The sequence below is a fragment of the Salvelinus namaycush genome, chromosome 5 (assembly GCF_016432855.1).
Source record: "Salvelinus namaycush isolate Seneca chromosome 5, SaNama_1.0, whole genome shotgun sequence".
NCBI classification, from domain to species: Eukaryota; Metazoa; Chordata; class Actinopteri; order Salmoniformes; family Salmonidae; genus Salvelinus; species Salvelinus namaycush.
In genome coordinates, this window is record NC_052311.1 from 64,957,873 (window position 1) to 64,985,704 (window position 27,832).

Genomic DNA, 27,832 nt, shown 5'->3' on the forward strand with positions numbered 1-27,832 from the left:
GGTATGAGTTTTTCAAACACACCTATGGCTTGGAAGCATTTTTGACATTCTCGACTTTGGATGGCTGGTGGAAATGCCAAGTATGATGACGACAGAGCACCTACGATATGTGATTGGTCTTGTTGGTTACGTTGTTTGTACACGTGTTGTATGGCTAAAATCCCGATTGGTCAAGACAACACAATTTCATTTGGGAGACGTAGTTGTGTTCCGTGTCAACGAAAATAGTAGCTGGCTAGCTACTCTAGCACTTGGCCACCACATAACTTTGGCTAGAAACACTTTCTTCCAGTAGCTCGCTTCCCTTCACTGTATACCCCAAAAATCAGGCTGTTTTTAGCAGAATAACGAACTGGAGTTTATGTGCTATCAGTGTGTCTGAACTGTTGAGGAGAATAATTTCAGCTAGCAAGCTGCAGCTGGCTAACGTTAACGCGTTAGCATAACTTGATCGCTTGCTTGGCCATTCGAGATCTAAATAGTCGGCGATAACTGCATTTATTCATTTATTTGAGGTGTCGTGGACCACTTTCTCATCGATCAAGCATAAGCTGCAAGCATTTATTAGTTGTTAGCTACCGTTGCTATTTAGACGAGGATCACAGAGTTAGCTAGCCCCAGTCACCTGAATACTAACATTCTTCGGAAGACATGGTAAGTTAAAATTGTCTACAAACACTTAAATAAATGGATACAATTATTAGTTATTTAGCTAGCTAACAAAGCAAGTCAAAATGTTTGCCAGCTGTTTAGCTAACGTTAACTAGCTAACTACAGTAACGTTACTTAGCCGAGACCTAATTTAGCTAGCTAGTTAAGTTGGGTAACTAACGTTAGTTGGTTGTTTGCTTGCTTGCTATAGTTAACTAACTGGCGTTAGCTGATAACGTTAGCTACGATTTTATTTTGCAGGCTAGTTCAGTGTTGACACTTCTCCCGAACACAATTTAAATGGCAAACTGTCCAACATAAAGATCAATCACTAACTTCTACACAATTATCAGCAAATGAACTATCATAATGTTAGCACACCCCAAAGTTGGCGTATGTAGCTACCTATGCAAGTTAGCTAGCTACCTAATGATGATTTGGCTGGCTAGCTACCTAATGTTAGCTTGCTAGCTAGGTATCTTATTTCCTCTCTTTTAGCTAAATTGATGAGCTGTAATAAGAACTACATCAATATGTTACACGATTTGGCGATTTAATGGTACATTAGCTATTTGACTTGACAATGATGTGAACTAGTCAGTCATTTTAGCCAGCAATGCTACCATCAGCTAGCTTTCGGCTAACTGTTAATTCGCTAGCTAGCTACAACCTAGCTTTATTTGACAAAGACAGAATGGCTAACTTGATGTCCGTTTTGTATGGCTAGAAAATGCTAATACAATATCTTAACTTTGACCGGTTTGTACATTTATCAATGAAGTAAACTGCCAGACATTGGCTGAAATCGCAGTTGTCAGTTGTGACACACAGCTTATCCACTGCACTCTCATGATGATATTAACGTGAATCACCACCTGGCCTGTACTGTAGACGACTCAACTCCACGACTTACGATGGAGTTGTGCAGCGACTAGTGTGGGCAAACTGGAGTTTCTTAGTCCCATACAATTCCGTTTTTATCAAAAACTTCTGATTATAGCATCCAAAGAATAGCCCGCAATTACACAGACGTGTGTAATTGTGGGCTATTCTATGGGTGTTGAAATAATTAGTTTTTTATTTAAATAGATTTTTTGACTAAGGAGCTCCAGTCTGTTCACACTAATCGCAGCTCATCTCCATCATAAATCGTGGAGTTGAGTTTAATCGGCTACAGGCCTAAGGCTTATCAGACAGTAGATAGCTACATTGATTCTGAGCAACCATTTTGGTGACAGCTTTACTGAAATTTGAGATTTTCCTGTTATTGTGTTTGTGATCATGGGATGTGTGGGTTCCATATCCTATAGTATTTACCATATTTGCACCTTTCTGTTGGTAGTGGGACAGAATAGTAATGTATGTGTGTGCCCCATTTATAGAACTCCAATGTAGAGAACTTGCCGCCCCAGGTTCTGCGTCTGGTGTACAAAGAGGTGTCTGCACTAGCTGCAGATCCCCCTGAGGGCATCAAGATCTACCCCAGCGAAGAAGACATCACAGAACTCCATACAGCCATTGAGGGACCAGGTAACGCATACCTCTGTCATGGGAAATGTTTTGGCTGCCTAGGCAAGCTGTAATGTAGAACATGCTGGGGTTGACATTAAGCTATCGAAGGTGCTTGTCCATCGAGCAAGTACAGGCAAAGGTTATAGTCACTTGCCCAAAAAACTAAAATGGTCTTTTACACGTACAAATGTAAAAAATGTGAACATTGTTTGAATGAGTCAGCACACTAATGACACTATTCAAAACCCTTTTTTCACACGTTTCATGCTAATTCTGTAAAGAAGTTCCCTTAAGGCGTCAGCATGCTTCAGTTCGGCTGGCGGTTAGCCGAAGTCGGCTAGGCGAACCAAACGAGTGTGCTCGCATACTCCCTTAAAGACCTACGCTTGGAAAAACAAGTAAAAAGCAGAAATAGTATTGTTTGTCCATTTTTAAACGCAATAGCCAGTATACACTTCCTCAGCATAGTCAGAATTAATCTAAGATAACTCAAGAAATCTGTCAATAGTTTTGATGTTTTTGACAAGGATGTTTGCAGTATTTCGCAATGAAACATTTTCATGAAAACGAGTCGTCTCTTGTTGAATGACAACCGACTTTACTGAAGAATCCCTACAGTTGGCCAATCACTGACAAAGGGGTGTAGACTTCGGCTACTGACTCTGGCTACCAACTTTGGCTTGCCGCAAGAAAAAATGTGCACCCGAAAAAAGAAAGAAAAAACTTACCGAAGTCCAAAACTAATAAAAACGGTGCAAAATATTGTCTTAATATATGCACAAACTCTTCCGAACTGTTTCGGCTGGGAAGCATGCAGACGCCTTTACTCTGACAGACTTCTGATGAAAAGGGTTAAAGTGTGTGTTAAAGTATGAAGTAATGATCACACATGTAAAATGCTCCATAGAGGCATGAAATTTAAGTCTCCGGTACTTTTGTGTACTTTTCAGACAATAGTTCTGAAAGTAGCTCTCAGCAGCCAAAGTGGTACTTGGAAATTGCATACTATCGCTCTGCTGAGTGTATCTTGTTGACTGTCACTCAAATGGTGAGGAGCTGAAGCTCATTTGCTGAAGCTCATTTGCTGAAGCTAATTGCTTGGGGCTGGCCCACATGGGGTAAAATGTAGGGGAAATGGTGCAGCACAGCTTCCAGAAAAGTCGCTTTTAAACTCTAGATTTCGTGGCTAATTCAGGTTAGACCTCAACTATGCTCAGATTACACACTGGCTATCTAACACACTACTAGAGGCAGTTGGCACAAAGGCCTAAACATTTTATTTAGTTGTCCAATCTTCACTGTCTGAACTGGAAAACACTTAGGCCTACTTAAGTTGCAAGGTAATTTGTTAAATTATGGACTCCTACCGCCATTTGAGCACTGACATTTGCTACCGAAACAGGTGCGTCTTTCTCATCAATATCACTGCACATTTAGCCTACTCCTGTTTTAACAGGGTGTAATTAGCTTATTATTGGCTATTTGCCTTCACATCAAAACAATGTTTTTGTTACATATGTCCATCTGTAACCTATTCTAAATGACAGACTAGCAGTTCGCTAAATAGACCGGATGCATTTATTTTTCTAATCTGCAGCTCGTAGTTGGAACACATTTCCCTACTTTAATCAACCAGTCCATTTCGAATTTGTGATAAAGCTGTCGTGATTTGGCAAGGAATGTAGCTTGTCTACAGTTTTGTTTGTGTATCCCATCTGTTAGATGCATTTTTATAGGCAGTAATTTCTATCGTCTTAATGGGAGCTTGGGTGCGCATTGCGCTTGTGTAGATGGAGCGGTCGGATCTGAATGGAGTGAGATGCGTAACGGAGGTGAAAGAATGTAGGGAGAACTGTGATCACTTGGCTTGATTTATTTTTTTGTTGAGTCGTTTTTGCACATGAACAAATGGAACTCGAGTCGACGTGAATGAACGCTAGTCTTCAGGACAAAAGGCAGATTCCACCTTACCGACTGTTCAGTTTACCTGGCCTGGACAACCGCTAATGTCAACCCCTGCTTGACGTGGTTTATTTATTGTTCTTCAATAGAAGGAACCCCGTTTGCCGGGGGTGTTTTCCGGATGCGACTGGTCCTGGGGAAGGACTTCCCTGCTGCACCACCGAAGGGCTACTTCCTAACCAAGATCTTCCACCCTAATGTGGGCCACAAGGGAGAGATCTGTGTCAACGTCCTGAAGAGGGACTGGAGGGCAGAGCTGGGACTCAGACATGTATTACTGGTAAGAAACATTTAAGCATCTCTATGGGTGCTTCTTAATAATCCAAAAATAGCAATGGGTGAAAGAAAATATTGTATCTGGTGAATTTTATATTCTTAACATTTTGTTTAGTGGTTCAAGGAAAACCTTGAAATATACCCTGATGACTCACTGGTGTTCATTCTCTCTCTCCCCTCAGACTATCAAGTGCCTTATGATCCATCCCAACCCTGAGTCGGCTCTCAACGAGGAGGCGGGGCGTCTGCTCCTGGAGGACTATACAGAGTATGCGTCCCGTGCTCGCCTCCTGACTGAGATCCATGCCATGGGGGGGCACGGGGGGATGTCGGGGGTGCCCCAGGACCCCGCCGATGGCCCCCAGCCCAAAAAACATGCAGGGGACCCTACCAAGAGGGCGATGGGGCCAGGGGTTGCCCCCTCTGCTGCTCTGGGTAACGGAGCCAATGGAAGCAGTACTACCTCCAGCAGTAGTAGTAGCAATAGTAATGTTGTAGGGAAGAAGAAAACTGATAAAAAGCGAGCGTTGAGACGACTCTAATGCTGCTTGGAGTCTTCTGTGTGTGTGTGTGTGTGTGTGTGTGTGTGTGTGTATACTGAATATTGTTCCCCTCTCCCAGACTCTTTCTATACCCCTGACTCTGTACTGTCCCTTTTGTACTCATTGCATCTGGTATCCCTGTTCATTCCTTATTGCCATATATTCTCCCAATCCCCTGTGGATAAATCCATTTGCATTCAATTACTTTTTGACAGCACCCCTTTTTGATTTGAATGAAACCTTCTGTACATATTTGTCTGTTGTAGAAGTGCTCAGAAAAATGAGTTTTTGGACCTGAATGCCAAAAGACAAAGGTGCTCAAATTTGCCCCCTTTTGCATACCCCACCACACAATGAGACATCCATGTCTACATCACTGGAAAAGAGAAACGGTTGAGATTTGATATGTTTTAAAAGCTTGCAAACAGGGTTGTCAGACTATTTAGTCATTTCTTGTTTGGGTGGGGTATGCAAAACGGGGCAACTTTGAGCACCTTTATCTCCTGAATGTTTTTGGCATTTAGGGAACATGGCACATGGGAAAACATGTACGGAAAGTTTTGTTTAAAACAAAAGGGATGTTGTGAAAAAGTGACTGAATTCAAATAGGTTCACCGCTATGTGTTAGTTCTCTCCATGGTTCCTCACTGTCATGATCTGAGAGGTTTTATTGTGTTTCATACACAGCACTAGTGATTGTGTGTGTCATACAGTAGCTAGACTGTTTGAGCTTCAGTCTGACTCATCTCCCCTATCTGAAATTAGGCTTCTTTCTGTTCAGTGTTCACTAAACAAAATGTCTTAGATATTTTGCAGAAACAGAAAATTCCTCTTTCTTCACCCCACCCCCTTCTTGACATGGCTTCTGTTGCTGAAATGGTACTGTGTACTGCCCAGCTAGCCTCGTGTTGGGAAACTGGTGAGATGTTTTGTCATATTTGAGTTGAGTTACCTTATACGAGATCAGGTTGTCGGAAGGGAGTCAGGGTAGAGGACTTATTAGAAGATTATGCAATGTTTTTGATTCATAGAGTGAAACGCAACATGATGAGATGGTCATTCATTGGGTAGTCAAATGAGGAAGCAACAATGAGAAGTTTTCCTAGAAAATGTTTGTCTAGTAGTGGTCGAAATGAGATGGACACGAAGGGAGCAACATTTGGTCTGATTATTACTTTTAAAAATGATTTCACCCCTATTTTTTTGTAAATGTTTATCCCCATGTATGACTATTCTGTTTTTGCATTTTTACAAAATTGTCATTGTTTATTCATTGTCCAGTATTTGCCAGAGTGGTTTTAAAGTGACATGTCTATATTCAGATGTCTTGGTGCGTGTATGAAGTAGGTTATTGTCCATACAGGATTAGGTTAGGGTGCAGGATTGTGCATATCATTGATTATTAATTATATCCCATATATAATTATGGATATTTATTTATATGGTCATAGCGGCACATCTGGTCTTTAGTACTAATTTGCCAATAGTGTACTTGTGAACCTTTTATTGTCAAATGTTTTTCATTTGATTTGTATGAATCAAATACCTGCTCCAGTCGTATGCACTATCCAGCTCCTATCCTGTTCCCATATGGGCCAGAATTGGGGAAAAAACTATGTAATGGTCAATAGGGAAGCCTCAACAGATTTGATAGAAAGGAACTCCCCAGTTGATCGTCTCCTCTGGCTGGGTTTCCTGGGCATGTTTTCTCCCTCCGTTCTAAATGCATGTTGGCTCCTACATTTCCCAGGGAAACAATCAACAGTTGTCTTTTACTTTGGTGGGAGAAGGTGCCTGGGAAACAGTCATTGTGCGAAACTTAACGGGTGGGTATTTTTGTGTCCATTTTAAGTTATTTAAATTAATAAATTAGGAAAATTTGGAAAAATGTATCATTTAGTTCTTTCTTCAGTGTTGGTAAGATATTGAACATGTTATATGGTGTGAATAGCATTGCTCTCTGTGGTACAGTAGTATAATGACAGGGAAGGGAGAAATCAGATTTTTAGAGAGCCCCCAATGTAGGTTGTCTATCTGGGGCATATTTCATAGTAAAAACAGGATTTAATTTCCTCTTCATCTGTAAAGGTCTGAGAACACGGGATGGGTGAAAAAGCAACAGGGGAAATGAGTTGGAGGGAGCCACTACACTGTTGAGCTCCACCCATTGTGTCATGAATTCCATACACACCTGTTTAGTCTAGTGGAATGTGCCCCCAGCTAGCAGGCTGTCAGTTGACGTACATAATGAAGGGCTTCTTCCTCTGGCTTGGCTGCAGTGAGCAGCATGCAGAGCAACCAGCTACCCATCTGGGTGGAAATATCTGCCTGATCCTGGTAATTGCCCTCAGACACCTGGGTGTTGGGCTGGAGGTGATGCTAGGAAACCCCCCTGTTTAGAAAGGTTTTTCACCTTCTAGTCCCCCTCAGTGGAAAGGTTGATTCAACCGTCTATCAGAGTACCCTACCACCTTGACAATTATGGGGATAGAAAATACGGAGTGGCTGCGGATCCAACTTTTCTGGCCCCATCTTCCCAACAGCTAAAGGTCCCGAAGCTTTTGCTCGTGTGAAATTCTCTACTTCACACACAGTCTTGGCTTTACAAATAAAGAACAGGCTACTGTTGCGACTGGTGCTCATTTAGATAAAGTTAGATCAAAGCTGAAACAATGTCTGCAAAAACAAGCGAGGAGAAGAGAGGTCCAGAAAAGTCTTATCGACAGCCACTGCCTAGAAAATGGGTGTGTTCGGGCGGTAAGCCTAACGAAGCCGACTAGACGAAAGTCCTTGGGTGAAGTCTGGGGAGGTGCATCTGCAACAGCCGAAAGTCAGACACTAGTGGTTTTCCAACAGCAAGGCTCAGATCAACATGGCAGTGCCAACATAGCTGCTTTTTGCAAAAGTTCTAAAGAATAAATGTAAAAGTTTATCACAAACTGAAAACATAATGTGTGTACATTTAAATGATTAGAAAGTCTCATATCACTTTCAGTTGTAACCCCTGGAGCTTTAGAATCGTGGCAAGTTGGTAATGTCTGGTCACGTTCGCGTGGGTCATTCAAAAACACCCTAATGATTGGTTGACAAATAGTGCCTCCCACTATACTGGTGATGGCTGCATGGTGTGGGGTGATGGCTGCATGGTGCAGGTGATGAGAAGCAACTGCGGCGACTTCTTCAGAAACTGCATGACGTTTGATCACATGACATGTAGGTGAAAGGCGGACAATTTTTATAACTATAATGCAACATACTTTAAATGGTAGTGACCAACGATGGTCACGATTTGACAAAAGTGATCCACTTGAACGTGCCCAACTTTACATAAATCATGTGATCAAAGGTCATGAAGGTTTGACTGCAGTCGACAGTAAGTTTCTGCAGGTGCTCTTCACCAACTTCATCCTGCAGCCTTCACCTGCATTGTGGGAGGCTCTATTGTCAACCAATCATTAGGTTTTTTTTATATGACCCACACCAATGTGACCAAAGACATGACTGAAACAGGAACCAACTTTGCCGCAATTCATGTATACAGTGGATATGTACAAATGAATGTGATATTTGAGGCTCTCCTTTGTCAATTGATCGTAAAATGTGCACACATAGTGGCAAGAAAAAGTATGTGAACGCTTTGGAATTACCTGGATTTCTGCATAAATTGGTCATAAAATTTGATCTGATCTTCATCTAGGTCACAACAATAAACAAACACAATCTCCTTAAACTAATAACACACAATTATACGTTTTCATGTCTTTATTGAACACACCGTGTAAACATTCACAGTGTAGGGTGGAAAAAGAATGTGAACCCTTGCATTTAATAACTGGTTGACCCTCAGCAGTAATAAACTCAACCTGCACAATGGTCAGGAAGAATTTTGGACCGTTCATCTTTACAAAACTGTTTCATTTTAGAAATATGTTTGGTGTGATCCGCTCTCGAGGTCATGCCACAGTATTTTAAATCGGGTTGAGGTCAGGACCACTCCAGAAGGCGTATTTTCTTCTGTTGAAGCCATTCTGTTGTTGATTTACTTCTGTGTTTTGGGTCGTTGTCCTGTTGCATCACCCAACTTCTGTTGAGCTTCAATTGGCAGACAGATAGCCTTACATTCTCCTGCAAAATGTCTTGATAAACTTGGGAAATAATTTTCCCGTCGATGATAGCAAGTTGTCCAGGCCCTGAGGCAGCAAAGCAGCTCCAAACCATGATGCTCCCTCCACCATACTTTACCGTTGGGATGAGGTTTTGATGTTGGCGTGCTGTGCCTTTTTTTCCACACATAGTGTTGTGTGTTCCTTCCAAACAACTCAACTGTAGTTTCATCTCTCCACAGAATATTTTGCCAGTAGCGCTGTGGAACATCCAGATGCTCTTTTGCGAGCTTCAGACGTGCAGCAATGTTTTTTTTTTGGACAGCAGCGGCTTCTTCCGTGGTGTCCTCCCATGGACACCATTCTTGTTTAGTGTTTTACATATCGTAGACTCGTCAACAGAGATGTTAGCATGTTCCAGAGATTTCTGTAAGTCTTTAGCTGACACTAGGATCCTTCGTAACCTCATTGAGCATTCTGCACTGTGCTCTTGCAGTCATCTTTGCAGGACGGCCACTCCTAGGGAGAGTAGCAACAGTGCTGAACTTTCTCCATTTATAGACAATTTCTCTTACCATGGACTGATGAACATCAAGGCTTTTAGAGATACTTTTGTAACCCTTTCCAGCTTTATGCAAGTCAACAATTCTGAGATCTCTTTTGTTTGAGGCATGGTTCACATCAGGCAATACGTCTTGTGAATAGCAAACTCCCATTTTGTGAGTTGTTTTTTTATAGGGCAGTGCAGCTCTAACCAACATCTCCAATCTTGTCTCATTGATTGGACTCCAGGTTAGTTGATTCCTGACTCCACATACTTTTTCTAACCTACACTGTGAATGTTTAAATTATGTATTCAATATAGACAAGAAAAATACAATAATTTGTGTGTTATTATTTTAAGCATGCTGTGTTTTGTCTATTATGACTAAGATGAAGATCAGATCAAATGTTATGACTAATTTATGCAGAAATCCAGGTAATTCCAAAAGGTTCACATACTTTTTCTTGCCACTGTATATTTTCAGTTAGTGAGTGTGTGATATGGGGGCTGGAGACGTGTTTATTTCCACATTATAAAGAACAACTTTTCTACGCAATGGCAACACTGCCATGTTACACTGAGCCTTGCTGTAGGAAAACCACATCAGTGTCTGACTTTTGGCTGTCGCAGATGCTCCTCCCCCAACTTCACTCCTCAACCTTCGTCTACAGTCGGTTGCTTTCGCCTTACCACTCAAACAAGCCCAATATCTGACCCTGCTGTATCAGTGGTTGGGGACAATGTCTGTATTCTCTACCCTTTGCTGGCTTCTGCCAGCCCTTTTTACCCATAACCTAATACTGTTCTCTCTTTCTGGGATTTGCACAGCATGGGCTTATTCATTTGGGAAAACATTTCAGGCTGTTCATAGAGGTATAGAACATACATATGTCATACAGGGCTATTATTGTTTTCTCTTATTATCTGCGGGGTTTAACACCATGAATAAGCCCCATGCTTTACTGTTGGCTGAGAGGCTACAAGAGCTAGTATTGTATTCTGGGAGTATGATGTGCTTTGTCAAAAATAAATGAACATAGTCATTATTCTATGAAATCTAATGAAACACATACAAAAAAATACCTTTATGTGTTATGCACATTACATGGAATTAGGGATTCAAACTTCTCTCACTTCTTTGAAGACATCAGCGTCTTATCACATTTTGAAATTTTAGGCCTATCCGTCATGGTTGACAGATTCACTCACACGCATCAGTGTTCTGGTTTGGATTGCGCCTGTCCTCTTCCCCCACCCCGTTTTCATCCCTTTCATAATTGCCACCAACATAATCACACAGTTGCTGTGGCAACTGTTGGTGCACCTCTCTCTCTCTCTCTCTCTCTCTCTCTCTCTCTCTCTCTCTCTCTCTCTCTCTCTCTCTCTCTCTCTCTCTTTTAATACCGACATACACAAAAAAGATAGTGAGAGAATGTATCAAGGCAGAAAAATATCAAAGGCCCCCATTTTGATGTATTTTTGTGCATTTATCATCTGATGACCAGCAGCATCATGATGACTGATGGCTGTCAATTTTCATCTTCATTTTTTTCTTCTAACACCTGTGACACTGTAGAGCAGCAAGGCTGGACTACCTCATTTTGGGCCCCGGGCACCTACCTCCAGGGGGTTTTGTCATGAGGCTGAGAGAAAATGTTGCATTTTTAAGCTAATTTCCTGCTATTCTACACATTTTGGCATTATGCTGAGAGTAAACTTTGCAGTTTTAAAGCTGATTTCCTGAAATTCTACACACTTTGCCATTGCTTATGACGTGTTCATATGCTATCTTGGGGGCCCCCTGGAAGTCGGGGCCCCTGGCATGTTTGCCGTCCATAATGGTCCATAATCTGGCTCTGCATAGCAGTTGCAGTGCATCATTGAGAAGGATAGCTCATGTCTTCTGTATACAGTCTTTCTGGTATTGGAACCAATCCTATTGGAACCATAATCACTTCCTTAAGCCAATTACAGACCATCATGGATGGGTTGGAATTCAGCATCCGAAAGCCCTGGACAGAACTCTCATCAACACCAGTTCGAGCGACCAATGGGAGCGCACTTGAGCTTTACGGACCGTAGTGAGACCAGTCGCACAATCCCATAGGCGTTGTATGATCGGGGTCGGTCGGAATTTCTGACGGAACTCTTATATCAGCTTGGAATAAATGGAACGTAAATTTGCAGAGGAAAAATGTGTAGTTTAATTCAGGAAAAAAAAAATCTGGCGACCTTCTTTTTGACGGTGTGATATGCCTATTGTGCTGCACTTGCTCGCTAGAGTGAGTTTCGTAGGATAGCTAGATTTGCGTTTTCTTCTACGGATTTTTTACCAGACAATTATATGTGCAACACATGGAATTTATGCACATCGTTTAGTTACAAAATGTATTTCACCAGGAAAAGTTAGACAATATTTCCATAAACTTTTCCATAAAAGCCATTGCACAGCTTGTAGGCTATTCTAATAATAGTTTATTCCATCGATAGAGTCAACTAAAAGAGTTTAGCTCAGGCTAGTAAAAATAAATAGTGCAGATATGTCATATTGTCGACGGATATGCTGGTACACAACATTGGGCAGCAGTTTATCGACTACAAAATGAGGGGGATTTGTCACAGTAGTCTTCCTTCAACAGTTTATAAGACAGTCGTTATTGCCTAACCAGAGCGAATTTATCGCAGCAATCCAGTGCGCACGGTCTCCCCCGCTGTTATAAGGCAGAACGCTCAGGTAAGACATGGCAATATATTTAAAAAAAATTATACAGGAACGTCATGAAACAAATGCTCAGTAATAGTTTAAATTGTCTTCGTGTTTCTCGTTACCTCGGGTTCCACATATGGCACAAAGTGATTTGTTATCAATATGAATAAATATAGGATACAGCAACAAAACATATTGATTTGAAAGCTGCGCCACAGAAATCAACTTATCACATAAACACGCTTGTAAGACGCAGCTGATACACATTGACACAGTTTTTATACATTGATACTTCATATGTGATTAGACTACACACACGCAGCCAGTCAGTGTATACACACTCGGGTTCTTATACACCCACGCACGCTTAATGATACATGCAAGTCATACCTCCGTAACCTACATGCAATAATGTATGCGTGCAGTGGCTGAGCTACAAGTTGTTAACCTGTAAAATATATAGATGTGCCGAAGTCCATTCATACACAGACCGGTTACAGCCAGATATGGGTACACAAGCAGCGGCAGGTTCATTGCGCAGTTAAACTCACTATGGGCATTTCAAATTTACGTCTGTTTGCACTAGGCTACTTCTTCTCTGCTGGCCTTTTATCAGAACTAAAGCCATTTTTTTGTGCAGGGTGCATATTAGACTCTATTGTTTTTCAATATGGAATATGAAAGGAATGTTGTTCAAATGTGAGCATTTAACATGTTGCTCTTCAGAGGGTGTGGAGATATTTCCCTCCACACCCAGATTGGATCAAACCAATCTGAAACCAATGAGTCATGATGGACAAGTTTTGTTACATCTTCTTCACACTATAGTATCATAAATCAATAAGCAAGCTGCTGTTGCTGTGATACAATGGCATGCAGGATTAGTCCTGTGTGTTTGTTCTGAATGAGATTAGTGTCATGTCATGATGTCCTTCCTTCAGTGGACATGGAACTCATGGATACATCATTCTGATCTGCACAGCACTGAGTGTTTTGTCCTTCACTTTTTGTTCCCATGTATTCTCTCACTCCCTCCCTCCTTTCCTCCCGTCCTTTAGCATGCAACAATGTATGTGAGACAGCCTTGCCTCTGCCCCCACTCCTCATGCAACTGCAATGCTTCTAGTCAGGAAGAGACAACTATAGAGAGGAATCTAACTTACAATCTTACAGTATAAACTCAGTGGCCAGTTTAAGGTACACCCATCTAGTACTGTGTCGGACCTCCTTTGCCTCCAGAACAGCCTGAATTATTTGGGGCATGGAAACATTGCTCAATTGGTGTCAAGGGACCTAACGTGTGCCAGGAAAACATTTCCCACGCCATTACACCACCACTACCAGCCTGTCCATGCAGGATGGGGCCATGGACTCATACTGCTTACGCCAAATCCTGACTCTGCCATCAGCATGACGCAACAGGAACTGGGATTCGATGGACCAGCCAAAGTTCTCACTCCTAAATTGTCCAGTGCTGTTGATCACGTGCCCAGTGGAGCCGCTTCTTCTTCTTCTTGTTTTTAGCTGATAGGAGTGGAACCCGGTGTGGTCGTCTGCTGCAATAGCCCATCTGTGACAAGGACCAACGAGTTGTGCATTCCAAGATGCCATTCTGCACACCATTGTTGTACTGCGTCGTTATTTGCCTGTTTGTGGCCTGCCTGTTGCACGATTCTTGCCATTCTCCTTCGACCTCTCATCAACAAGCTGTTTTCGCCCACAGGATTGCCACTTACTGGATGCTTTTTGTTTGTCGCAACATTCTCGGTAAACCCTAGACTGTCGTGTGTGAAAAGCCCAGGAGGCCAGCTGTTTCTGAGACACTCGAAACCGCGCGCCTGGCACTGACGATCATACCATGCTTAAGTCGCTAATTTTGCCCATTCTAACGTTCAATCAAACAGTAACTGAATGCCTCGATGCTTGCTTTATATAGCACGCCACTACCATGTGACTCAATCTGTAGTGGCAAACTATTTTCGTAAACTGGCCACTGATTGTATAGTAGTAACTATACAGATATAACAATAGAGACTAACTTACAGTATATAGTGGTTACTATAGAGATATAACTATAGAGATATCTAACTTAAGATGTTACAGTATATTGTAGTAACTATAGAGATATAACTATAGAGACTAGCTTTAGATGTTACAGTATATAGTAGTAACTATAGAGATATAACTATAGAGATATCTAACTTAAGATGTTACAGTATATTGTGGTAACTATAGAGATATAACTATAGAGATATCTAACTTAAGATGTTACAGTATATAGTAGTAACTGTATAGATATAACTATAGAGACATCTAACTTCTGATGTTACAGTATATAGTGGTAACTATAGAGATATAACTATAAAGACTAACTTACAGTATATAGTGGTAACTATACAGATATAACTATAAAGACTAACTTACAGTATATAGTGGAACTATACAGATATAACTATAGAGACATCTAGCTTAGGATGTTACAGTATATAGTGGTAACTATAGAGATATAACTATAGAGATATCTAACTTCTGATGTTACAGTATATAGTTGTAACTATAGAGATATAACTATAGAGACATCTAACTTAGGATGTTACAGTATATAGTGGTAACTATAGAGATATAACTATAGAGACATCTAACTTCTGATGTTACAGTATATTGTGGTAACTATAGAGATATAACTATAGAGATATCTAACTTACGATGTTACAGTATATAGTAGTAAATATAGAGATATAACTATAGAGACTAACTTACGATATAATATATAGTGGTAACTATAGAGATATAACTATAGAGACTAACCTACGATATAATATATAGTGGTAACTATAGAGATATAACTATAGAGACTAACCTACGATATAATATATAGTGGTAACTATAGAGATATAACTATAGAGATATCTAATTTACGATGTTACAGCATATAGTAGTAACTATATAGATATAACTATAGAGACTAACTTACGATATAATATATAGTAGTAACTATAGAGATATAACTATAGAGATATCTAATTTACGATGTTACAGTATATTGTGGTAACTATAGAGATATAACTATAGAGACATCTAACTTAAGATGTTATAGTATATAGTGGTAACTATAGAGATATAACTATAGAGACATCTAACTTCTGATGTTACAGTATATTGTGGTAACTATAGAGATATAACTATAGAGACTAACTTACGATATAATATATAGTGGTAACTATAGAGATATAACTATAGAGATATCTAACTTCTGATGTTACAGCATATTGTGGTAACTATAGAGATATAACTATAGAGACTAACTTACGATATAATATATAGTGGTAACTATAGAGATATAACTATAGAGACATCTAACTTCTGATGTTACAGTATATTGTGGTAACTATAGAGATATAACTATAGAGACTAACTTACGATATAATATATAGTGGTAACTATAGAGATATAACTATAGAGATATCTAACTTCTGATGTTACAGCATATTGTGGTAACTATAGAGATATAACTATAGAGACTAACTTACGATATAATATATAGTGGTAACTATAGAGATATAACTATAGAGATATCTAACTTCTGATGTTACAGTATATTGTGGTAACTATAGAGATATAACTATAGAGACTAACTTACGATATAATATATAGTGGTAACTATAGAGATATAACTATAGAGACATCTAACTTATGATGTTACAGTATATTGTGGTAACTATAGAGATATAACTATAGAGATGTCTAACGATGTTAAAGCATATAGTGGGAACTATAAAGATATAACTATAGAGATATCTAACTTACGATGTTACAGTAGTGGTAACTATAGAGATATAGCTATAGAGTCTTACTTACAGTATATAGTGGTAACTATAGAGATATAACTATAGAGATATCTAACTTACGATGTTACAGTATATAGTGGTAACTATAGAGATATAACTATAGAGATATCTACCTTATGATGTTACAGCATGTAGTGGTAACTATAGTTATAACTATAGAGATCAAATCAAAGTTTATTTGTCACGTGCGCTGAATACAACAGGTACAGTGAAATGCTTACTTACAGGCTCTAACCAATGGTGCGAGAGAAAAAAAGGTGTGTGTGTGTGTAGGTAAGTAAAGAATTAAAACAACAGTAAAAAGACATTTGAAAAAAGAGTAGCAAGGCTATATACAGACACCAGTTAGTCAGGCTTATTGAGGTAGTATGTACATGTAGGTATCGTTAAAGTGACTGCATATATGATGAACAGAGAGTAGCAGAAGCGTAAAAAGAGGGGTTGGCGGGTGGTGGGACACAATGCAGATAGCCCGGTTAGCCAATGTGCGGGAGCACTGGTTGGTCGGGCCAATTGAGGTAGTATGTACATGAATGTATAGTTAAAGTGACTATGCATTTAAGATAAACAGAGAGTAGCAGCAGCGTAAAAGAGGGGTTGGGGGGGAACACAATGCAAATAGTCCGGGTAACCATTTGGTTACCTGTTCAGGAGTCTTATTGCTTGGGGGTAAAAACTGTTGAGAAGCCTTTTTGTCCTAGACTTGGCACTCCGGTACCGCTTGCCACGCGGTAGTAGAGAGAACAGTCTATGACTGGGGTGGCTGGGGTCTTTGACAATTTTTAGGGCCTTCCTCTGACACCGCCTGGTGTAGAGGTCCTGGATGGCAGGCAGCTTTGCCCCAGTGATGTACTGGGTCGTACGCACTACCCTCTGAAGTGCCTTGCGGTCGGAGGCCGAGCAATTGCCGTACCAGGCAGTGATGCAATCGGCCATGATGCTCTCGATGTTGCAGCTGTAGAACCTTTTGAGGATCTCAGGACCCATGCCAAATCTTTTTAGTTTCCTGAGGGGGAATAGGCTTTGTCGTGCCCTCTTCACGACTGTCTTGGTGTTGTTGTTTGTTTTTGTTGATGTGGACACCAAGGAATTTGAAGCTCTATCTAACTTACGATGTTACATCATATAGTGGTAACTATAGAGATATAACCATAGAGACGTCTAACTTCTGATGTTACAGTATATAGTGGTAACTATAGAGATATAACTATTGAGACATCTAACTTCTGATGTTACAGTATATAGTGGTAACTATAGAGATATCTAACTTACAATGTTACAGCATATAGTGGTATCTATACAGATATAACTATAGCGACTAATTTACAGTATATAGTGGTAACTATAGAGATATAACTATAGAGATATCTAACTTCTGATGTTACAGCATATGTCATTTTTACTTGTAGGTGTGTTAGCATACTGGTGATACATTACAGGAATTATAACTGCATGATGTTTCACTCTATTTTGCGTCTTTAGTCGTGACAAGTCTTTTGGATTAGTATATCCTGCTGGAAAATGCAGGTTGGGATGCCTTTTCATGAGAATAGATGTTGTTAGTTGAAATGATAAGTAATGTGGTGATGGAGATAGAACAATGTAGATAGATAGAGGATAGAGGATGAAATGGAAGATATTATGGTATCATGGGCAACCAGTGATGATGGAGGTAGAAGTTTCAGAATTGGCTAATAGGTGTAGATTGGATTATACCTCATTTTCTCTCTCCATCTATCTCTCTCTCTTACACACAGACAGAGCTGCAGTGCTATTCTAAGAGAGTTAGCTGCCTCAACCCACGCACCAAATCTGAGAAAGAGAGAGAAAGGGAGAACGAGGGAGATGGGAGACAGGAGAGAGTGAGAGGAGGAATGAAAGGAGAGAGGGAGAGACTACAGAAAGGTTCAGAATGCCTGTAGAGTGTACTGCAGTCGCACACACACACACACACAAACACACACAAACACACACACACACACACACACACACACACACACACACACACACACACACACACACACACACACACACACACACACACACACACACACACACACACACACACACACACACACACACACACACTATCTCTCTGACTGACATACATGCTGCCACTTCAACAACAGCATTAACAGTGTTCATTGTGAAGATATCAGATCTTATAGATGCAAGTGAAAGGACATCCAAACACTCTCTTCCATCATATTTCATGCTTGTTGTGTCACCCTGTCTTGTTATGTTGTTTGGGTTGTGCATTTGTGGGTCTGTCTAACTGTGATGTGCTGTGCTGTGCTGTGTTATATTGGTAAGTGCTGGGAGAAATGTACTTGATTTTGTGCCACCCACACACCGCCCTCCCACTCACCACCGTCTCTGCGTCTATACCTCTGGCTCTTCCCGCTCCCCACCAACTCTCTGCTCATTTAAATCCCGACCCTACATTTATCCCCCTGCTCTCTCTCTCTCTGTTTCACTCTTTCTTTCTCTCCCTCTCTCATCTGCTTTTCAGGAGCTGATGCTCCTGCAAAAGGCAGACACACTAACACACAGACACACCTAGCATACCTACATGCACACACCGTGAAGGGGTAGCTTTGTATGCATGGATTTATTGTGTATTTATTTATATAGGATCCTAAACTGTCAATGAATTATCACATCCTTCCAGTTAATTGATCTTTATTCATGAGCTCAACCTTTACCTGTTGGTTTGAACGTTAGAATGAGTGACATGCCCCTTTAATTGTGTGAGCTGACTGTGTTCAGGCTTTGTTAATTAGCGGATTGCACTTGCACACACCTGTGGCCTGCTGCCTGAAGCGCTTCAGTTTGTTTAAATGGAGGATGATGTTCTGTGTGTGAGTGGGACTGCTGGGATGTCTGCAAGTGTTTTTAATAAAACTACAATATTTATTACGATATCACTATCTCTGTCTCATCAATGTGAGGGCCAGCTATCTCACACACGCATAACAGCACACAAATTAGCGCTAACCACTGCTTTTAATCAGGGCAAGGTGACCAGAAACATGCCCGAATACAAATAGTGTAGCTATTCCCTCCGCAAGGCAATCGAACAAGCTAAGCGTCAGTATAGAGACAAAGTAGAGTCGCAATTCAACGGCTCAGACACAAGAGGTATGTGGCAGGGTCTACAGTCAATCACGGATTACAAAAAGAAAACCAGCCCCGTCGCGGACCAGGATGTCTTGCTCCCAGACAGACTAAACAAATTCTTTGCCCGCTTTGAGGAAAATACAGTGCCACTGACACGGCCAGCTACCAAAACATGCTGACTCTCCTTCACTGCAGCTGACTTGAGTAAAACATTTAAACGTGTTAACCCTCGCAAGGCTGCAGGCCCAGACGGCATCCCCAGCTGCATCCTCAGAGCATGCGCAGACCAGCTGGCTGGTGTGTTTACGGACATATTCAATCAATCCTTATCCCAGTCTGCTGTCCCCACATGCTTCAAGAGGGCCACCATTGTTCCTGTTCCCAAGAAAGCTAAGGTAACTGAGCTAAACGACTATCACTCACTTCCATTATCATGAAGCGCTTTGAGAGATTAGTCAAGGACCATATCACCTCCACCCTACCTGACACCCTAGACCCACTCCAATTTGCTTACCACCCCAATAGGTCCACAGACGACGCAATCGCAACCACACTGCCCTAACCCATCTGGACAAGAGGAATACCTATGTGAGAATGCTGTTCATCGACTACAGCTCAGCATTTAACACCATAGTACCCTCCAAACTCGTCATCAAGCTCGAGACCCTGGGTCTCGACCCCGCCCTGTGCAACTGGGTACTGGACTTCCTGACGGGCCGCCTCCAGGTGGTGAGGGTAGGTAACAACATCTCCACTCCGCTGATCCTCAACACTGGGGCCCAACAAGGGTGCGTTCTGAGCCCTCTCCTGTACTCCCTGTTCACCCATGACTGCGTGGCCATGCACCCCTCCAACTCAATCATAAAGTTTGCAGACGACACTACAGTGGTAGGCTTGATTACCAACAACAACGAGACGGCCTGCAGGGAGGAGGCGAGGGCCCAGGTGAGGGCCCTCGGAGTGTGGTGTCAGGAAAATAACCTCACACTCAACGTCAACAAAACAAAGGAGATGATCGTGGACTGCAGGAAACAGCAGAGGGAGCACCCTCCTATCCACATCGACGGGACAGTAGTGGAGAGGGTAGTAAGTTTAAGTTCCTCGGCGTACACATCACGGACAAACTGAATTGGTCCACCCACACAGGCAGCGTGGTGAAGAAGGCGCAGCAGCGCCTCTTCAACCTCAGGAGGCTGAAGAAATTCGGCTTGTCACCAAAAGCACTCACAAACTTTTACAGATGCACAATCGAGAGCATCCTGTCGGGCTGTATCACCGCCTGGTACGGCAACTGCTCCGTCCACAACCGTAAGGCTCTCCAGAGGGTAGTGAGGTCTGCACAACGCATCACCGGGTGCGAACTACCTGCCCCCCAGGACACCTACACCACCCGATGTCACAGGAAGGCCATAAAGATCATCAAGGACAACAACCACCCGAGCCACTGCCTGTTCACCCCGCTATCATCCAGAAGGCGAGGTCAGTACAGGTGCATCAAAGCTGGGACCGAGAGACTGAAAAACAGCTTCTATCTCAAGGCCATCAGACTGTTAAACAGCCACCACTAACATTGAGTGGCTGCTGCCAACATACTGACTCAACTCCAGCCACTTTAACAATGTAAAAATTGATGAAAAAATGTATCACTGGCCACTTTAAACAATGCCACTTCATATAATGTTTACATACCCTACATTACTCATTTCATATGTATATACTGTACTCTATACCATCTACTGCATCTTGCCTATGCCGTTCTGTACCATCATTCATTCATATATTTTTATGTATATATTCTTCATTCCTTTACACTTGTGTGTATAAGGTAGTTGTTGTGAAATTGTTAGGTTAGATTACTCGTTGGTTATTACTGCATTGTCGGAACTAGAAGCACAAGCATTTCGCTACACTCGCATTAACATCTGCTAACCATGTGTATGTGACCAATAAAATTTGATTTGAAATTCAGGGGCATATGGCTGGCTGCCCTGCACACACACACACACACACACGCGCGCGCACACGCACACACACACACACACACAAATTTAGATGCATACAGTATGCATGGTGCATACTTCTTGACAAGTTCTATTCCAATTTATAGCTAGCAATTCATGAGTGTCTTACAGAGTGTGTTGTCTGTGTGTTGCTGTGGTGTGTGTTAGAATACGAGAGAGGTATGTGTGAGTGTGTTTGTGTGAGGGGGGGGGGGACTTGAAGTCCACTCTCCTAATCGATTCTTTCTGTGTTCCATACAGGATCCACAAATCTGTGAAGACATTCCAGGCCTGATCCCCTTTATCCAAATCTGTGAAGACATTCCAGGCCTGATCCCCTTTATCCAAATCTGAAGACGATCCAGGAAATCAAGCAGAACTTTCAGGGAACAGAAGAGTTCTTTATCAAAACTTGGAATAACAGTGAGAACTGCTGGTTGTATTCTCCATTGTTTTTATTCACATGTATTGAAACAAGTAGAGCCATCAGTGATTTCAGCAGCCCCCCTGCCTCCCCTATCCATGCCTACATGCTCAGCGACAGATAAGAACTGTTTTGATAATTGTATGTAATTATAATTTGTGTGGGAGACGGAGCTGTCTCTGTCTATTATCACCTGTAACCTCAGACACAATAACTCCACACATTTACATATTTCTCTCCAAAAATGCTTTTCTTTCAGTTTTAGGACCAAATCAGGAATAATCAGAGTTATTGAAGGAATGGCACATGTGAACTACGAGGTGCTATTCAGTCCTCAACCATCATAATGAGACACAACTGAATTCAATCTGTAGAGTTACATCTAAACCTCATGCTCTTTTCCTTGTATATTCTATACTAGACCATACATACTAAGTTTGTACATCTCAAAACAGAGGTACCCACCCAGCCACTAGCTAAAATGAAATGGCTTTTTCAGCTGTCTATTTGATATAATATGATTTGTCATACCATTTTATATTTTCTCCTCATTTGCGGTATTCACTGCCCTCTGTCCTTAATGTAGGGCGCTGGCTCTGTAGCCTTCAGCTCAATCAGAGGAACAGTAAGTGCCTATGCATTTTAGATAAGACCATAAAACATTTAAGTAAATAAGTGGCCAATGCATTATGTAGTTAGTGACCTGTGATGTTTATATGCCTGGAAGGGCAATGTCCTGCTTTACAGTCACACAGTATGTTTACACTACGCCACAGCCATTCAGTGCCCTGACCCGTTAAGAACCACAACCTCTCCAACTGCCATTCAAATGGTCTGCAACATCTGAAAGCACAGGAACACAAATTATTTAGATTTATTTAGCACAAGATTTATTTAGTACAAATCTTTTATTTAGCATAATATTTATTTAGTACAAATCTTTTATTTTGCATAATATTGAAACATTTAGACATTTATATGTAGAGATTTTTCTACTTTTTCAGAGAATATTAGTTTACAGGTTGATTCTAAGTGCAAACTTGGAATGTATCCAGTGCCAAAATGACGATTGAATCATTAACCGTTTACAATTTAGGAACAATGTTTACAGAGGACTGTTGCCCTTAAAACACAGGCCTATGTGTCATTTTGTGACATTATTTTACAAGTGCCATAACCGAAAGGAAATTTATAAAATTGCCATAACTCATTGAGGAAGCTTACTTTTTTTCTTCAGCAAAACAAAGCACAACGTGTTCAGGAATACGTCATGGTGAAGGTAAAAACCCTCTGTTTGACCTTTCATCCAAGGAGATTGCATCTATTTTTGTATTTTTGCATGTGAATGTTATAACCTCAAACTAACTTCACATGATTCATAGCTAGGTTTTGTATGGTAGATAGATTCTAGAACTAGGAGAAGAAATAGACGATCTGGGTTTGATCAAGATCATCATGTTCAGTTTACCCTCGTTTACTCTGTGAGGTTTATACAGATCTGATTTTACTGTAATGGGATGCAGAATATTATCACCGAAGATGTTGAAGATAATAGTAACAGAATGAACGCCATGTAAATACCTCTGTCACCAATGGTTGACACTTACAACTGGTTGACACTCGTGACTTCCATCTCTTAAAGCGTATCTAGAATTCATTCACAAAGTTCATCAGACATATTCATTATTAAATTAAGATATTTTGAAACTATGAGTACCAAACAACTCATACCTGCTACCTGAATGTTTCAAATAGTGTTTTAGTGGTTTAATTCTGAAAAAAGGACAGCATTGTAACAGCGTTGAGTCGACAACAGAAAATAGAGCTCTTAGTCATGTAAAGATGACGCCCACCACCAATCTCCAAGTCTTCGCCGTCTCCCTCCTCTCTCTCCTTGCTGCCCCACTTACCACAGCTGAGGACAGCTCCCTATCTCCCACTCCCTCTCCCCTAAGTACCGACCCCCGGCCTCGCCAGGGGGGCTCCACCGACCCCCCTCAGTCCGCCCCCAGCCCCCCTCTCCTCCTCCTGGCCATCCATGCCAACCTCCGCCCCGCTGCCCTCCGGGGCAGGCCCAAAGCTCCAGAGAAACTTCCAGAATCCCCTGGGGTTCTGGAGACCCCTCCCCGACCCCTGGCCCAGATCATGTTCCCCAAGAACGTGACGTCTGCGGCAGCGGGAGCCCTGGCTCCTCCATTGGGCACGGCCCAGGTGGCTCCTCCTCCCCGCACACTGGTGGACGTGGATGTGTGCCATGGTTACTATGACGTCATGGGCCAGTTGGACAACACCTTCAACTGCTCCAAGGACAGCTTCATCTACTGCTGTGGCAGCTGCCACTACCGCTTCTGCTGCCCCGACCCCACCCGTCGTTTGGAGCAGAGCAGCTGTACCAACTACGACTCCCCGGATTGGGCCAAGACCCAGCCACCAAACGCCATACTCCTGGATGATGATGAGCCGGAACTGGACCCTCTGCAGCCTCTGAGCCACAACACAGGCTTTGTGATTGGAGGTGTCATTGTGTTTATGGTAGCGGTTGCCGTGGGGATTAAGATAATGTTCAACAAGGTGTCGCAGCAGGCCAACAACGGAGAGATCAACATGCCCAGGTGAGGGGAGGGGTCAATCAGTCACAGACCAGACAGATGAACAGACAGAGCGTAAGACCGACAGACAGTCACACAGACAGATAGACAGATGGACAGTCAGATAGACAGACAAACACAGATTCTTTAATAATTTCATAATGTCGTTATAACATGTTTATAGCATGTTTCATTCATAAGATCAGACAAGATATGATATCGTTAATGCCAGGAGGGGAACTGTTATTACTCCAGGCAATAAAACACATTTTACACCAGCTAATTACTTATACGTTAACATTTTTGACATTCTCTTTTTGGTTTCTCCTCTCAGAGCGCTGGTGGACATGTTGCGTCACCAGTCCAGTCCAGTGCAGCAGGATGAGAGGAACAACAGCGTGGCTCTGTGTGGTTCAGGGGAGGGACAGGGTACGCTGGGCAGACCTCCCAAAAACCTCTACGCCCCTGGCCTGCCCAGCAAGGACAACAGACGTGAGTGGCTAGGGGAGCATTCAGTTGGAACATACAGGAAACATGTTTTTGAAATGAAAAAGGGAAATGAGGACAAGCTCACATAGTACACTTCTGTTTCAAAGTCGTTTCTCCTGTTTTGTGCTGTTGTTGGGCTTTAGGCTTATTTCAAACTGTCTTGTAAGAAAGGGGAAGGGGTAAAATGGATTAGATGAGGTTATTAGTCACATGCACAGTGTTGCAGATGTAATCGCTGGGCACAGTGAAATACTTATGATCCGAGCTCCAACAGCACAGGTCAAAAAAAGACAAGTGAATGAGACAATAATAAAAATAATATTACAACTGTAGGAATGATAATGTCTATTGGGGGGAGGGGCAGGGTAAGTGCTATTGGGAGGGGGTAGAATATCCATAGGGGGAAAAGCAAGGGGGAGGGAGTAGGTAGCTGCCTAGTGGCTATTCAGCAGCCTGATGGTTGGCGGTAGAACCTATTGGCCAGTCTGACAGTTTTTGCCATGATACTCCTATACTGCCAGCGTCTGAGTGATGGAAGCAGGGAGAACAGGCCATGATGGCTTGGGTGCCACGAGGTCCCTGATGATCTTCTTGGCCTTCCTGCGACACCTGGTGTTGTAGGTGTCATGGCGGGCAGGCAGTGAGCACCTAATGGCTCGTTTGGCTGAACGTACCACCCTCTGTAGAGCCTTGCAGTCAGCGGCGGTGGAGTTGCCGTACCAGGATGCGATGCAGACCGACAGTACTCTCTCGATGGTGCTCCTGTAAAACACTGTGAGGCCCCTCAGAGACAGGACAAATTTATTCAGCCTCCTGAGGTAGAAGAGTCGCTGCTGTGCCTTCTTTACTGCGGTGTCCGTGTGGTTTGACCATTTCATCTCATCGGAGATGTGTACGTCGAGGAACTTAGAAGTTTTTGAAGAGGGACAGTTATGTGTATTTGAAACACAGTGCAATATCCTGGTCGATTCCCACAGGCTCAATAAATGATAAGTGAGTGAGTGTGTAAAGGGGAATTGGCCCAGGTAATGTAAAAGAGAATGGATGCCTTGATCTTAATGTGGTTAATAAACCATGAAGCTAGAAATCGCCTGATAACATCCACAATTGAACACATTATACAGTGTATCCCTCTGCTGTCTCACTCACGTACACACAAACATCTACATTATGTATACACTGTTGCTCCACAGCTGATGACTGTTTGTTTGTTTTGCAGTGGGGAATATTCAACACAATTTTATCCATTCAGGAACCAGTCCCAATCACACTGCTACCATCGGTAAGTCAACTGGTGGTGTAATTTGTTGGTTCCAGTGACATACTGCAATGTATGCATCTGGTGCCCTTCCATGTTTTACAGTTATTCACAATAATGTCTTAGATGTCAATGATACCAACCTGGTTAGATAAAGGTTGTCCAAAAAACAACAATTAAGAAACAAACACACCATAACATAGCTGTCTTTTGACCCCTCAGAACACGCCCCCCGTATGAACAACGCCCAGCTGGCGGCAGGAGGCACTCTTCTGTCCAGCAAACACAACAATACTAAAGGACAGCCCTCCTTCCACCACTCCCTCCACAACCTGGCACAGCTCCCCCCATCCTATGAGAACGCCACCAAGCCAGAGCTCAACAGATACTCCTCGCTCAAACGCCTGGGTGAGTAGTGTACCACGTAGCAACATAGAGATAGACCCCGTTACACAGAAAACAATAGCTCTATGACTTGTTTCACTATTCCTCTTTTGATTCCAGAAAAGAGTGGTCTTGATGAATATTCATCGGGCTACTGCACCACCAAGAGGCGTCCCCACACGGCCCAGCCCGCTCTCCAGTCCTCCAGTCACCACATCCCCTGTGGCGGAGATTACAACACCATGGGTGGGAGGGGCACCCTCCCCCGCCACGCCCCCCGACCCTGGATCCAACCCACCGGCCTACCCCCCGTCTCCCCCACGGTCAACCCCTACCCCCTGGACCCAACCGAGCAGCACTACAACCCCAACTACGACACCCTGTCCAAGCCTGCCAGGAAGGTCATGTCGCAGGACCAGCTGCTCAACATGGGGGACGTCCCCGGGAACACTGGGACCCTCTCCAGGATGTCCAAGAACCAGCAGCACCAGTACTACAAAGCCATGGCTGCTGCTACTAAGAACTCCAACACCCAGACCCTGACAAGGAAGCCCCAGGATCGACCCCAGGAGCGGCCTCAGTCCAACACCCAGACCCTGACAAGGAAGCCCCAGGATCGACCCCAGGAGCGGCCTCAGTCCAACACCCAGACCCTGACACGGAAGCCCAAGGATCGACCCCAGGAGCGGCCTCAGTCCAACAACCAGACCCTGACGAGGAAGCCCAAGGATTGGCCCCAGGAGCGTCCCCAGGATCGCCTACTCATGTCCCCAGATCACCTGGAGGAGAGCATGGGTAGGGGGGTCGGAGGGATGGGAGTGGGTGTGCAGGATCCATACGCCCATGGAGGCGGGGGAGGCATGGTCCCCACTCTCCCCCGGGGTGGTCTCACCCCTCAGCAGAAAGCCCAGTCCCAGCAGAATGTATGTGCCACGCCCTCCCTGGACCGCCACCACATGATCAAGATGAACTCTCACCCCACCTCAGGGAGGGAGCAGGAGAGAAGCCAGGGCATGACGGGGCATATGAGCGGAGGCATGGGGGGAGGCATGGGGGGCTGGGGTGGTAGCGAGATGCCCGGGGCGGGGGTTGTCATGGGAACAGGGACGCTAGGGGGCCACAGCGCCAAGAGGATGGCTTTCGCTGCCAAGAGGCAGAACACTATTGAGCAGTTACATTTTATACCAGGAGGGGGCGACGGAGGAGCGGGAGGAGGAAGTAGAGGAGGAGGAAGTGGAGGAGGAGGGGGAGGCAGTCAGGGCATCAGGACAGGCAGTAAGAATGAGGTGACAGTGTGAGGTGCACCAGGTAGAAATTGCCATCAACTGCAGATCTAGGATCAGATTATCTCACCCCTAAACCCACCCTTAACCATTAGGGGGATGAACAAATATCTGACTCTGTATCAGTGGTTAGGGCAAATT

At 42.9% G+C, this 27,832-nt stretch overlaps 2 protein-coding genes across 3 annotated transcripts; both read left to right on the forward strand.

Annotated features, from left to right (window-relative positions):
- Nucleotides 1–204: 204 nt before the first annotated feature.
- LOC120048740 (ubiquitin-conjugating enzyme E2 S-like) lies at nt 205–16,417 on the forward strand. 2 transcript variants are annotated; one of them, XR_005477038.1, is made up of 5 exons: nt 205–654; nt 2,034–2,181; nt 4,215–4,405; nt 4,584–4,993; nt 16,403–16,417. XR_005477038.1 is itself a non-coding variant. In XM_038994924.1 (4 exons), exons 1-4 carry the CDS (start codon nt 652–654, stop codon nt 4,941–4,943), a joined length of 702 nt encoding a protein of 233 aa, XP_038850852.1. In that variant the 5' UTR covers nt 205–651; the 3' UTR covers nt 4,944–6,821. The 2 variants fall into 2 exon arrangements, 1 of the variants encoding a protein (XP_038850852.1); XM_038994924.1 differs by lacking the exon at nt 16,403–16,417 and having other exon boundaries at nt 4,584–6,821.
- LOC120047269 lies at nt 11,727–27,706 on the forward strand. Its single transcript, XM_038992797.1, has 6 exons — nt 11,727–12,324; nt 21,527–24,301; nt 24,612–24,769; nt 25,986–26,048; nt 26,247–26,432; nt 26,529–27,706. The coding sequence occupies exons 2-6, from the start codon at nt 23,532–23,534 to the stop codon at nt 27,704–27,706; spliced, it is 2,355 nt and encodes a 784-aa protein (XP_038848725.1). The 5' UTR covers nt 11,727–12,324; nt 21,527–23,531.
- The last annotated feature ends 126 nt before the right edge of the window (nt 27,707–27,832 follow it).

What these genes read in the sequence shown, in the direction of transcription:
- LOC120048740 (XM_038994924.1), top strand. An exon ending in TACAGCCATTGAGGGACCAG is followed by an intron (nt 2,182 to 4,214) that starts GTAACGCATACC and finishes GTTCTTCAATAG; the next exon opens with AAGGAACCCCGTTTGCCGGG. An exon ending in GACTCAGACATGTATTACTG is followed by an intron (nt 4,406 to 4,583) that starts GTAAGAAACATT and finishes CTCTCCCCTCAG; the next exon opens with ACTATCAAGTGCCTTATGAT.
- LOC120047269 (XM_038992797.1), top strand. Translation starts at nt 23,532, where the DNA reads ATGACGCCCACCACCAATCTCCAAGTCTTCGCCGTCTCCCTCCTCTCT. An exon ending in GGAGAGATCAACATGCCCAG is followed by an intron (nt 24,302 to 24,611) that starts GTGAGGGGAGGG and finishes TTCTCCTCTCAG; the next exon opens with AGCGCTGGTGGACATGTTGC. An exon ending in CAATCACACTGCTACCATCG is followed by an intron (nt 26,049 to 26,246) that starts GTAAGTCAACTG and finishes TTGACCCCTCAG; the next exon opens with AACACGCCCCCCGTATGAAC.